At 41.0% G+C, this 12,413-nt stretch overlaps 1 protein-coding gene across 4 annotated transcripts in view; it reads right to left on the bottom strand.

Moving 5' to 3' along the window:
* MSRB3 (methionine sulfoxide reductase B3) overlaps window positions 1–12,413 on the bottom strand; it is an 86,795-nt gene that overhangs the window by 47,811 nt on the left and 26,571 nt on the right. For all 4 annotated transcript variants that reach the window (XM_054845397.1, XM_054845405.1, XM_054845414.1 and 1 more), the window contains 2 exons: window positions 4,356–4,464; window positions 2,441–2,518 (listed from right to left, as the gene is read on the bottom strand). In XM_054845397.1, the coding sequence (XP_054701372.1) occupies window positions 2,441–2,518; window positions 4,356–4,464 (187 nt within the window). The remainder of the gene's footprint in view (window positions 1–2,440; window positions 2,519–4,355; window positions 4,465–12,413) is intronic.

The following is a 12,413-nucleotide window of genomic DNA, read 5'->3' as shown; positions in this document are numbered from 1 at the left end:
CCTGTGATAGAGACAGAATTCTGTTTTAAAGACGTACCAAAACCCAGGTCTTTCATCTGGAGTGTAAAATTCATGTGTTCCCTGACCTCATGTGTCACATGGTAATGAAACAATGTAAATCAGAAATGTTAAAAGTTGAAGTTTGTTAATATTACTGCTGAAGCTCCAGTCTCTTTCCCAGTTAAACTGACAGGTCCATAGTCCAAATATATATATTTACGGATTACAGTGACACAAAGAAAAAAAATTAATGGACACCCAATGAGAAACAAATGGAAATGCAAGTTTCAGATGACTATCTGGAAATTATAAAAAAAAACCCAACCAAAACAACACAAACCCCACTTGCATGTGTTTTAAATGGGGTAATGGACTTTCTTTGTATTGTACTACCACCTTACTCCTAAGAAAATACTTTGGTGATTTACACTCTGTGGGGAAAAATTAGTAAATAGCATATATTTTGCATTCTCTTATCTACGTCTCCTTCTCAATTTTTTAGCTGTCTGGGCTGAAGCAGTCACTAAGATACAGGAATGTATTTTCCCTAGTTGAAGACTTTATATACTGGTATTTTGGGGTCCATAAATGAAAGAAGATGGATCCCTATCGCCCTCTCCATTTGTTCCCACCCTTGCCAGCCACTTCAGACCAACTGGCTGAATTTGATGTAGCCCAGAGGTGGCAAGAGCTCACAAAGCAACATGAAGACTTTGGGGAGATGAGGCTAAGGCCAGTCCAGCCTTGGGACACAATCAGCAAGGTGATTTTTCTTTTTCAGGTGCCCACTGGCCTGGGGTTTATTAAAAATAAAAAAACAACTTCCCTCTTTCCCCCTTTTTCCTCCCATAAAATCCATGGGGAGTCTCAAAGAGAACCTGAAAACAGGGACATTTCCATATAGCTCATTTCACATAGAGAAATCCAACTCGTTAACTCAAAAAAGTCAAGACTACGCCAAAGCATACTGCGCATTTGAGATAATCGCAGGTAAGTCTCATATTGCATTTTTTTCCCATATTAAATGGATTGTGAAAGCAACTGGAAACTAGTTCACATTCATTTATGTGAACTACTGCTTTCCCAATCTCACCCTACAAAAAACGCTACTCTTTCTCCAGCAGACGATAGAAAGGAAGCCAGTCTTGAAGGTAGAAGGTGAAATCCTGGCTCCATTCTATTCATTTGCCAAATTTGAATTGACTTCAACAGAGCCAGGATTTCCCCCATAAAGATTTAGCTATAGTAAGCAGGGGAATGTCTAAATGGCAGACTAGAAAACCAGGTTATGGAGACTTTAGATCCCCACTTTTTACCTCCAAGCCAAGCACCACAGTAACACATGACATGAGAATATTGTCTTGGCTGAGTTTGTAACAATCAGTTTTCCAACTCAAAAGATTCACGTTATTACTGAAGTTTCTGCAGGTAATCCTCCTAGAGATGAAGTGCTTCTTTCATCTTTACAGACAGTCTCTTGAGAACAACTATCACTGCCACATCTGGTGATGCTGGAGCTACATCAATTTTATTTTCCTTTGTAACCTATTACTGACCCAGTTTTCTCTATTATTAGCACTACCCTGACCATCCTGCTTCATGCTGCTGAAAAGGTACCCCTTCAAAGTGAAAGGGACTGAGACAGTGTGAACTAAGGGAAAAAAGAAGCAAAAAATTTAAAGTCTTCATTTGAATGAACACAAGCAGCCAGAAAGAAGAAAAACCAAATAACTCAATCTGTGCAGAACAATGCAGTGATTGAGAGAATTCAATCAGCATTGCTTCTAGCACCAAATTTAGGGCTGTAATTCCCACAGTACTTCTGAAGAGTATTTTTCATGCAAGACACGAAAGTTATTATTTCTTTCTTAACCCTTGCCTCATTTCCTAAACCACCTCTCCATGCATGCTAATTGGGATGCATGAAAATTCAGTAAGTAATGCAATTTTCTTGGGTATTATTTTCTTAACTGCTTGAATTCTAAAAAAGCATCTATTTTTTTTCCTCTATTATCGGATACAGTGCTGTAGCATGGATGCAGCATCACCACCCGGGATCCAGATCTTAAAGCTATCTGTGAATAATGCTAACAGCCAAGACTCAGTATCTATCAGTGCAGTGAAAGTCTGTGTTACAATTACTTGGCATGGCTGTATAAGAAGAGGAAAGAAAAAGAATTACTACTTTTTACAGTCAATTACTTATTTTACAAGAATGTTATCTTACCATCTTATTTACTAGAATTTTTTATCTTTGCTATAAGACTAATTTTACTATAGCATTATTATTTACATTGCTTCTCTCATATCCCTTATCAATGTGAATGACTTAAATGATCTTATACAATTATGTAAATACTAGAATATATGCAAGATTACACGGGAACACAGCACATAAACTAAGAGACCGAAATCTCAAAACTGTATTTAGCATACTCACTTGAATAAAGGAGTCCCACAAACAACACATTTGTATATTCCTTGAGCTTTATGATGTGTGTACTCCCCCTCAAAGGCACTGGGAAAACAACAACACTACATTTTAAAAATAAATAAAGGAATTTGGGGGTTTTTAATTCTTAAATTAGCTACGACTTTAGAAAAATGTTACAGAAGAAACCCCCCATGATTTAAAAGTTGGCAGTTGTTTTTTATTAAAGGCAGCAAATGAAGCAGGCACAGGAAAAGGGGAATGCCCTCATTAGCGTGCCTCAGGTGTTATGCATCATGCAAAAGGAAGCAAATTGTCCCACAGTTCAAAGGACAGAACAACAACAACAACATCAACAAAAAGGGAAAAACCGGGAATCTTCCCCTATTTGGCAAGTGTTTTTGTAAACACGGACTGTTTGACACCTAGCTCAACCTAAGGAAACGTGTCAGCGGTGGGCTCTGCTGCCAAGGCAGAGGTGTGAGGTGCGTGGGTGCCTGCACCGTGGCGCTGGGTCAGGCCGCCATGGGCTGCCGGGGCGATGGAGGCATTGTAGCTGAAAATGAAATAATTGGTCCACGATTTCAAGCTGTGCGCGCCTTATATTTTTAGTTGAAAAGCAATATTACAGCTTTAAGGGAATATTTTTCTAAGTTAACAATCTAAAAGGCTAGGAGGTCATTCATCTAATACGAATCAGCTGCGCTAGCCCAACAAAAAGCCTATGTGCTCAGCAGCTTGTTTTTATTATCCTTTCACCCTTTTTATGAGGTCCAATTTTTTTTTATAAACAGGATTTTTAAGAATGACCTAATCTCCGATTGTTTGTGTGCATTAAATCATATTGTTGGTCCTGTACAGAAGAGTGAGGAGGGCCGGGGTCGGGGGGGGGGAAGGCCAGGCCTCCCAGCAGAGGCCAACATGCCCCCTGCCCCTCTGGGGCTGCGGGAGGACAAAGGGGGCTGGAGCGGAGAGGGGAACCGTCCCCGCCATCTCCCCCTCAGCAAATTCAGCCACCGGTACGCGCTGTCAGGAAGAGTGCTCCCGATTAACCGGGACCCCACGTGCGGTGGGGAGCCCTTTCAGGTCATGAATGAAAACAAGCAGTTACATCATTAGTACGTTTGGAGCAGAGGTAAAGCCAGGGCCTTATGCCAAGCTCAATGGTATAAATTAGACAACAAAAAATGGCTAGGCCTTGGCAAGTTACCTTCATGCTGGAATCAGCTGAGAGAGAGACTTTATTCACTAAAAACAGTCTTGGAAGAGAGTCCTCTTTTTTTTTTTTCTTTTTTTTTTTTTTCCCTCCAGGACTCGGGGCTGGCTTCCAGCAACTAAAGCCATGTGAGGGCAGTTATTGAAAATTTTTGACATTCCAACCACAAATGAGCCAATAAATACCTTCTCCACATGTGCTTCAAAAAGAAATTGGAGTGGGGTGGAAAAGAACTAAATTATGCTACCTTCTTTCTGCAGCCAAAACGTCTATACTTACAATGGCCACCTTCAAACCTCCAGCCTCCTGGCACAGGGCCATTTCCCTCGTGGTTCTGCTTACTGCCATGTCTTCCAAAAAAAGTGTACCTAAACCGCTATTACTTCCACACATTTTGTAGTAAACTAAAAACAGACTCTAAACATGAGCCTGGTGACTTTATAAGACATGCAGTGTTCATTAAAAGAAAAAGTCACACAAGACCCCTGGCCTCGGCCCCCGTGCTGCAGATGCTTGTCTTTGCAGTGGTGTTAATTTGTAGGGGTTAGTAAACAAGTGCAGAAATCCTGGGGGAAAAAAACACAAAAAAACCCCAAAAAACCAAAACCACAAGCTTGGTGGGGAAGGTGAGGAAGCACCATTAAGAGGAGGGGGAGAAAAGCAGGATGCCTGTGTTTCAAGGACTGCGTTTCCTTCGTCCTGCCTTACCTTTCAGTCCCCTTCTCCTGAGTGACATGGTACTGCAAGGGTGTCAGCCGCTTCCTCAGCTCCTCCTGGGAAAAGACCACCTTACAGTCCTTTTTATCCCTACATGACCCTGCAAAGGGAGAGGATATGGGAGAAGGAGCCTTTTTAGCTTAAATCCTGAATAATTGCTTTGGCAGACGGCCACAGCATAGCTTCTGCATTCACTTGTCAATGACCAGACCGGTCCCTAATGCACGAAGAATGGCTCAGCTGAACTGCAGCTGATTATTTCTTCAAATCCAAGTTTAAAAAAGAATTTTGCTTGAGAGCCAGGTGATTCCACTGGAGCAGTGACAATGTGCTACAGCCAAAGCCCTTCAGTGTGTTACATGCTAAACTGTTGCACACACAATCATTCAGAAGACAGTAACATTTTTCCAACTGTTAAAAAAAAAAACCTGCCAAAAAAACCAACTACAGCTGAAACATTCTTTACAAGACATCTATATTGGAGACTTACGGTAATGGGCATATGATGTTCAGCCACAACATCCAACAATTTAATTACCCTTTAGAGTAGCTCAAAAGCAATTCTAAATCTTTAGAATTCCAATAAGGTTGATTTAACTTCTAGTCGCATCCTCGTCCTTTTACTTTATAACATTAACCATTGTATTTTTTCACTGTTGAAGCACTACAATAGGAGCCCTGAGGAGCAAGTCATTTCTTTATGCACAAAGCTGTACAAGGTTCCACAATAAACTTGTTGTAAAAATTAGGGTTGCTATTGAAATTACCCTCCTTTGAAAATCTCATCTTATGTTTTGCTTAGTTCACACAGAAAATCCAAGGAGTACATAAGGATTACTGTAAAAAAACATTTGTATAGTGCAGAAATTCACATCACATCAGGGAAGAAAAAAATAACAATAAGGTTGCTTTTGAGAATGAAAACTCCCAAAGTAGTAACAGAAATTGCCAAATATTCAAATAACTTTGATAATCGCTCGTAAAAATTAGCTGACAAAATACAGCAGGGAAAAAGCACTCTAATTATGACAGTAATTAAAATATGGTACAATTAGAAATAAACAGTCCCGACAAAAATATTTTTTGCTAGTAATGTATATACACTCTAAAAAGACCAATTGTATTCCCAAAGTAGAGGGAATAGACCTACCCATCTGTATGTCATTTAGTACAGGAGAGGCAATGGCAGGTTTAAATTACATGGTATTGGATTGCAATTTCCTAACATTGGATGCTTTTCTGCTTTTTTACCTTGAGTCATTACTAAGGAGTGTTCATAAAAAGTAGCTTAAAGCACAGATGCTTGCAAATCATTTAAGAAAAGATGTTTCTTTCTTCCTCCCCCTCTTCTTTTCTCATTTTTTTTAATGTGTGGGGGTGGGTGAATGGGGGAGAGAGAAAAAGAATAATGCTGTTGGTCACTACCAACTAACCCTAGGAAGTATTTTCAGGAAGAAAGAAAGTAAAATTGAAAACATCTGATTGAAGTAAATAGTGCAAACATAAAAAGCTTTACTAGTGAAAGAAAGGTATTGAAAAGCGACTTTATTTCATAGATTAGAAATTACTTTTGATCTAAACATTCTTAAAAACAGATTGTTTTCCACTCCGAGCCATCTCATTAGCTGTGCTGCAGAGCCTTCATTTTAATGGCAAGCTCTTTCAAGAGCGCTGCTGTATGCCTTTGTTAGCTTCAATCTTATTTGGGAGAGGGATAAAGATTTCATTCCAGGTCTCTTTGTTTGTCTTTCAAGAACCACTAAAGCAGTATTCACACAAATTTTGCAGGAATGTGCCCTGTGCCATAGCTTACAAATTATTTGGTTTTGGTGCACTTAAAGGTCACCTTCCAAATTAGCAAAATTTTCCTACATCCTGGCTTTTCAACCTTAAATGTAAATATTGTTTCCTAACTGTAAGTGAGGTTTGTTCTTTATAACATTTGGTTGCTTATTTAAAGATGTCAAACTTTGGAGGTTTTTGTTCTCCGAACGTGCTGGGCTCTAGGTCTAATAAGTCTTTCAAAGTATAGCTAACTGGGAAAGGAAGGATATGCATTATATAAATAGCTATTGTTATGTTGAGTTACGCAGCTCAGAAAGAAACTGTTTGAGAGACAGTCTTTCATCTAATATTTCAGTATTAAGAATTAGTCTAGAGACCAGCAAAGAACCTTATAAACCAACATCGCTTCACTTTTAAAAATATCTCCCAATTATTTTTTTTAAATTCTATTTGCTTTTTTAGATGTTGCAAAAAAGCAAACTAAGAATAACTTCACTTTGAAAAAAGTCAGAGATAATATTGAGTGTTTTAAAGAACAGTCACTATTCCCTCTTTACTCTCATTGAATATTTTTTCATCTGTTTTAGAAATTTAGTATTCTTCAATCAATGGGCTCGCTATATGCACAAGAAAATTTCTATATGCCACTCAATCCACAACACAGATCAGAAGTAGGGAGCGCATTATAATTTTTTTCCTCATTGTTTTTAATAATTAACTGTGTGTTTTACAATACAGCCAAGTATTTATGTCAACAGGGGAATTCTGCCAAACTGCACTGGGGTAAACTGCAACTTACCCTGACAAAGGACTCTCCAGGTTTGTAATTTAATGGAGTATACATCAGCAAAAGCTGTAGTTGCACTACAGGTCATAAAGGAAATCTCTTGGTCCAGCCCTCCGCATTCAAGAACAGCCCTATTCAGTTAAATGCACTTATTATTTAACTGCTAGGAAAAAAAAAAATAGCTCAGTAAATCGATTGCACTATTTCCATATTGCCAAAGAGCCAGGGAGGTAAAGCAAGACTCACCCGACTGCAGAGGACATAAGGATATGTTACCTGGAACAGGGCTAGCCTACAAGCCTCGATAAAATGCAATGAACCCTAAAACCTACTGGATGGGATTCTAGGAATACGGTCCTTCAGTTAGGAAAAAAAAAATAACATGCAAGAGGGACAAAAGTGCTGAACTTGCAGTACAAGAACAGCTGCTCCCATTTTTTTCAACTGTTCCTTTATGGCATATACGAGATGTCTCTACATTCAAGCCAACTGTCTGTGTCTTGGGAGGGGACAACATAAAGCTACACAAATATATACCAACTATGAGAGAAACTGCCACTAGCAATGCAGCTGTTATCAAACTTGTTATTAAAGCAGAGAATAAAGGTGCAGGCTGACCACCTTCCTTAGCCTGGTTCCCCAAAGAAAGGACCAGGTACGGGCTGTGGAAAGGGTTCCCATACAGACAACAAACTTCTTCAGCAATTCAGGCATAAAGGCAGGCTCAGAGTTCATTTGCAAATTACACAGTTCAAGGCAGAAGAGAAAAAAGGTCATCAGTTTTTTTACAAATTGCATGACATCAGTGTGATTACATCAATGGTGAGACTAAATGAAATACACTGTGAGAATAACAGAGTCTGGATTTGTTAGCTCTATATTAGGACTCTGGATTGGACCTCATGCGTTCTTTGCAGGTGATGCTCTCAGCACTGACTTTTAGAAGAGCCTGGGACAGCTATGTTCCCAACTCCAGTTAGATCCCCCTGTTAGGAGAAATGAACGAATGCTGGCCTACACAGGCAGACACAATTCCCTTTATATTCCACTGCATGATCGCAGGCCAAATTAAATCTCCCTAATCAGCGCACCTCGGTGCCTTCATTGGGGTTGGCGCTCATTAGAAGAGCAGTGCGCACACTACTGCTCCACAAACAGCCACCAGCGCTTCCACTCCAGGCCACCTGCCTTCAGCCCTTCGGCAACAGTTACAGCAGTCCTAAAAGCTGTTAAGATCATGGAGCAGTATGGAAGGCTTCACGAAGAAAGGGCCAGGCTCACAAATCTTAATACATAAACATTAAAAAAAAGCTGAGGAGGGTGAAACAAACGCATCAGAAACCTTGTCAGAGTCTTCATGGCATTGCTGTGCTTAGGAATGGCTTTTCTGCAAAGCAACGCAATGCACTCTGCCATTTACTATTCACCCACAGACTATGGGCATTTCAGAGTTCAGCTCTGGAGTCTTCCTCTGTACAAATAAAGTGAACAGAAAGTATTTTCTGGGTGTTGACCTGATAATGAAGACATTAAGCATCTCACCTCACATATAAATTCCAATTTCAATTGACCTTTTCAAATCTGTGGTTCATACCGCAGGCGTGTGCCATTTCCTTCCATATAAGCATTCACAAGAAAACTAGCAATGAGATACGTCCAGACAGACAGACACAAGTTGACAGACTATTACTCCTCACCACTCAGCCCTTCACCTGCTCCAGCGTGCCAGAGGGTGGCGATTAGTGTCTGACATGCCCTGAAATACAGTGGCATTTTGCCTTATGGCTTTCCTTCTTTAAATAGTCTTTTGAACCGTTCTAATGATTTTCTCTTATGAAGTTTTGTTGCTTCCTATCACTGAAATTAACTCAACATTTCAACTGCATGGAAGACACAGCATACATTTTCCCCCTTCTACGTATGCTTCTGTTCCACTAGCATTAATGGACATTACAGTCATGCACTGAGCACATACCGTTAAGACTTCCTGCATTAAATACAGCAAGATCAAATGTTCCAGCAGAGCACAGCCATGTAATAAATCGGGCTTCTAGTTTTCAGTACTACTTCTTTTAATATACCCAAGCAGTTTTTTAGGGGCCTTCCAGCACATTTTATTATTCATATACCACCCCAGCCCCAATCCTGCAATGTGACCTGTGTGGGCAGACCCTTGAGGATATGCATAGCTCCAACTACATAAGGGTCTACGAATGTAAATCAGATTACAGGATCTGGCTTTAAGTATACAACTCTGCTTCTCAAAGCCTGTCCCCTCATGAGTGGGTCATACCTTAGTCATCGATGGTAAATTATCTCAAACTGACATTAAAAGGAATCCTGTAAGGTTAAAAAATACTTGCATGCATTTCTTTAAATAAATATCCTTACATATGCTATCGCTAATGCTCAGTATTACTAAAAATAGAATCTCTCAGTTTTATTATTTCAAATTTCATTTACACAGTTTATGCCTCTTGTTTACAGTTATGTCTCTCTGTGCTTAGGAAAAGGCAAAGGCACAACTCTCTATTTCACTTCTGTTTAGTCTGTTCTCTGCAGCCTCTAGTCTGCAGCCCTGGGAGAACGCTGCAGTGTCCTCTCATTGCAAACAAGCCAGGAACCGCTCATCTAGTTGAAAAAAAACCAACCACAACTTTGAAAAAGCAAATCAATGCAAAGAATTCCATTGGCTTTGAAGTTGGAAAACATTGTTTTATGAAACCTGTATTTGACACAATAGATATTTTATAATCCCATCAGAAGCCATTTTAAATTACCTAAGCATGCTGCTGACTAGGACAGATGCTGCAAAAGAACTCTGAAATGGTGAGAGGTCAAGTTTAAGTAAAATCCAAACTTCATCATTAAAAAACCCCTGTAAATGTTTTACACATTGAAAAATTTTCTTCTCTGAGGGATGGCTCCTTTGCTTTCCTGCTGTAGGTAGCTAACTCCCACCTGCTGTTGAAATACCATTTGCAGTTTCATGCAAGCATTAGGAGTAATGGGGCGAAGACCATTTCCATTATATTGTGTGTCGAAAATCCAAAAACCGGGTACCAGGACAACAGTTACAATTTGGGGTCAAATGCCAGGTTCTATCTCAAAAAAGAACACCACCCAAAAATTAACTGTCTAAAAAAAAATGATTTACTTAACAGCCGGGAGGGTCACATGGCTGCAAGGGAAGGGCAAGCCCCTTCTTTGCAAATGCACAAGCTTCCCATGCAATCAAGTGACAGAGCTGTCACATTTATTCACCTAGTCATTCCCATGGCTCCTTTTTTATATAAATGTATAGATTTTGAGTTACCATCAGAGCTCTCCCATGTAAGACAACAAATTTCCAAAGCACTAAAAAAAATATCCCCAAACTCCCAACTACTGCATCTCCTCTGTGCACTCATTTTCTTTCCAAAGAAAGCAGTACTGGAACCCCAATGGTCGCAGTACAGGCAGCATCTATGGGATTGGAAGCTGCCTTGTTGTTTCCTGAGGTCTGCAGTCATCTTTGCGGCAGGTTATGTGGCCGAGGTAGCCACGCAAGCTACAGAGACGTTCCCTGGAAAAGAAATCTGAAGCTGCCTCCCCTCCCCGCGAATGTAAAAAACATTTAACAAAAAGATTGAAGTGTTTTGTGTAGTGGGGAAGGGGAAAAGAAAAGCAGCTCCATTTGTCCTCTCCAGGGATGTCTACTTTACTTCCTTATCTCGCATTAATGAAATAAATGTCACTACCAGCTGCAATCTTGGTCTCACAACCTTTCCAAATTACAACTGCTGAGGACTCCAACCCCATCCTGCACTGCCCAGGGCTCTTCAAGCTGTCATCTTCACCGGTACTATGGCAATGGGAACATGCAGCAGCTCAGCAGAGGTTGCTGATTAGCAGCACCTTCAATTAAGTGGAGCAAAAGCTCATTACCTTACGAACTGCCACTTTTGTTAGCCTTTCTGCTGAGATGGCCAAAGACAGAGGGCACGGGGCAGATGACCTATTTGCCTTACTCTGGGATGCAAACCAGGCAAGACAACATCAAGATCTATTGGTACAGCAGCGGAGGAGGGAACATTTATAATGATGGATTTCTCTTCCTCTCTCCCCCAACAGATAAAGAGACTTTTGTTTTGCTGATATGATCCTAGCACCTTTCACAGGCAGTACATTTGTTTAAATTAAAAACAAGAAAGGCAGAGACACTGAGCACTCTGTATCTGGTCAGTAGTTTTCTGTCAGAATCAATAAAAGGGTGCACAACATACGGAAAGGCATTTTATTAACAGCAGAATTAAGCTGAATTTAATAACAGTGCTTTATGCTACCTTTTACATTTAAAATACTTCAGTAAGCCATCAAAATAAGTTTATTCACACAGCTTTAATAAAGGTTTAACCCTGCAGCGGAAACAATTAAAAAGTCAGCATTTGCCAGCGGTTACCGCAGTGGTGTGTAGCTTATTGTGGCATTCAGGCTGTTGCTAAATCCTCCTGCTGCTTCCTCCACAATAGTGATGTGTGGCCTGTGAAATGAGCACTGCTTTTCAAGAATCAAGGTGCTGCAATCTATACTTGGGATGGGGGTGGAGGAAAGGAATGGAGTGGGGGGGAAGTCTCTCCTCTCCTCCAATTCCCCACAACAGCCCAGATCTAACCCCCTGCAAAACTCAGCCCATCTCCAACTATGCAGGAACCCTTTCAGCAAAGATGCAAGCAGGCGCAGCCTGTTCCATGGCCTCTCATCCCACATCTCCAAACCCTGAGGGATGTACCCAGCATGAGGACAGGAACAGCTGGAACATGCTGTACTCCAGCTGTTGCTCTGCTATGGCCACCACTGTAGAATCCTCCCCTCTCACCCTGCTTCAGGACTAAAGGTAGAGAAAGAGCCAAAAAGGTTAGTAGCTGCCAACTTCATCCCCTTGTGGGCCTCCTGGACTTCCCTATGTTTCTGTAAATTCAGTCATGCTTTATGGGTCAGGAAGATGGGGCCAAGCCCTATAAAAGGGCTTCAAGAGGAGTTGATCAAGCCCTTCCCCTGCTTTGTTTTCCTTGGGACTCCTTGACCCAGCCCAGAGAGTTGAGCAGGGAGTTCTTACCTGCGGTGCACAAAGCTGCCAGCACCAGACCTGGGCTGTCAGCAGCTACCGTCCCAGGAGAACCTCTCCTCCAGCTGGAGCGGGGGGCACCTTCGTACCCCAGCCAGGCACCCCTTCCCAACACAGCTTCTTTTGAAAGAAATCATGAGATGAGACACGTTTAGCTTGTAACTAAGAAGAAACATTTTCTGCTTCTTAGCCATCTCTGGGACATGATTTCTCTATACTCCTTGTTTCCTCCCAAATCAAGATCTGTGCTGTAGCAACCTGTGGTTAACCTAACAGCTGAATTATGGTAACGACTGTGTCTCTGGTGCCTGACTCCCAGTCCACAGTCTCTAGACCCATTCAGTGTACCATCAAATTCCAAGCTCACACA

This window comes from Grus americana, chromosome 1 (assembly GCF_028858705.1).
Source record: "Grus americana isolate bGruAme1 chromosome 1, bGruAme1.mat, whole genome shotgun sequence".
NCBI lineage: Eukaryota > Metazoa > Chordata > Aves > Gruiformes > Gruidae > Grus > Grus americana.
The sequence above is the reverse complement of the archived record's forward strand: the minus strand, read 5'-3'. Positions and strand labels throughout refer to the sequence as shown.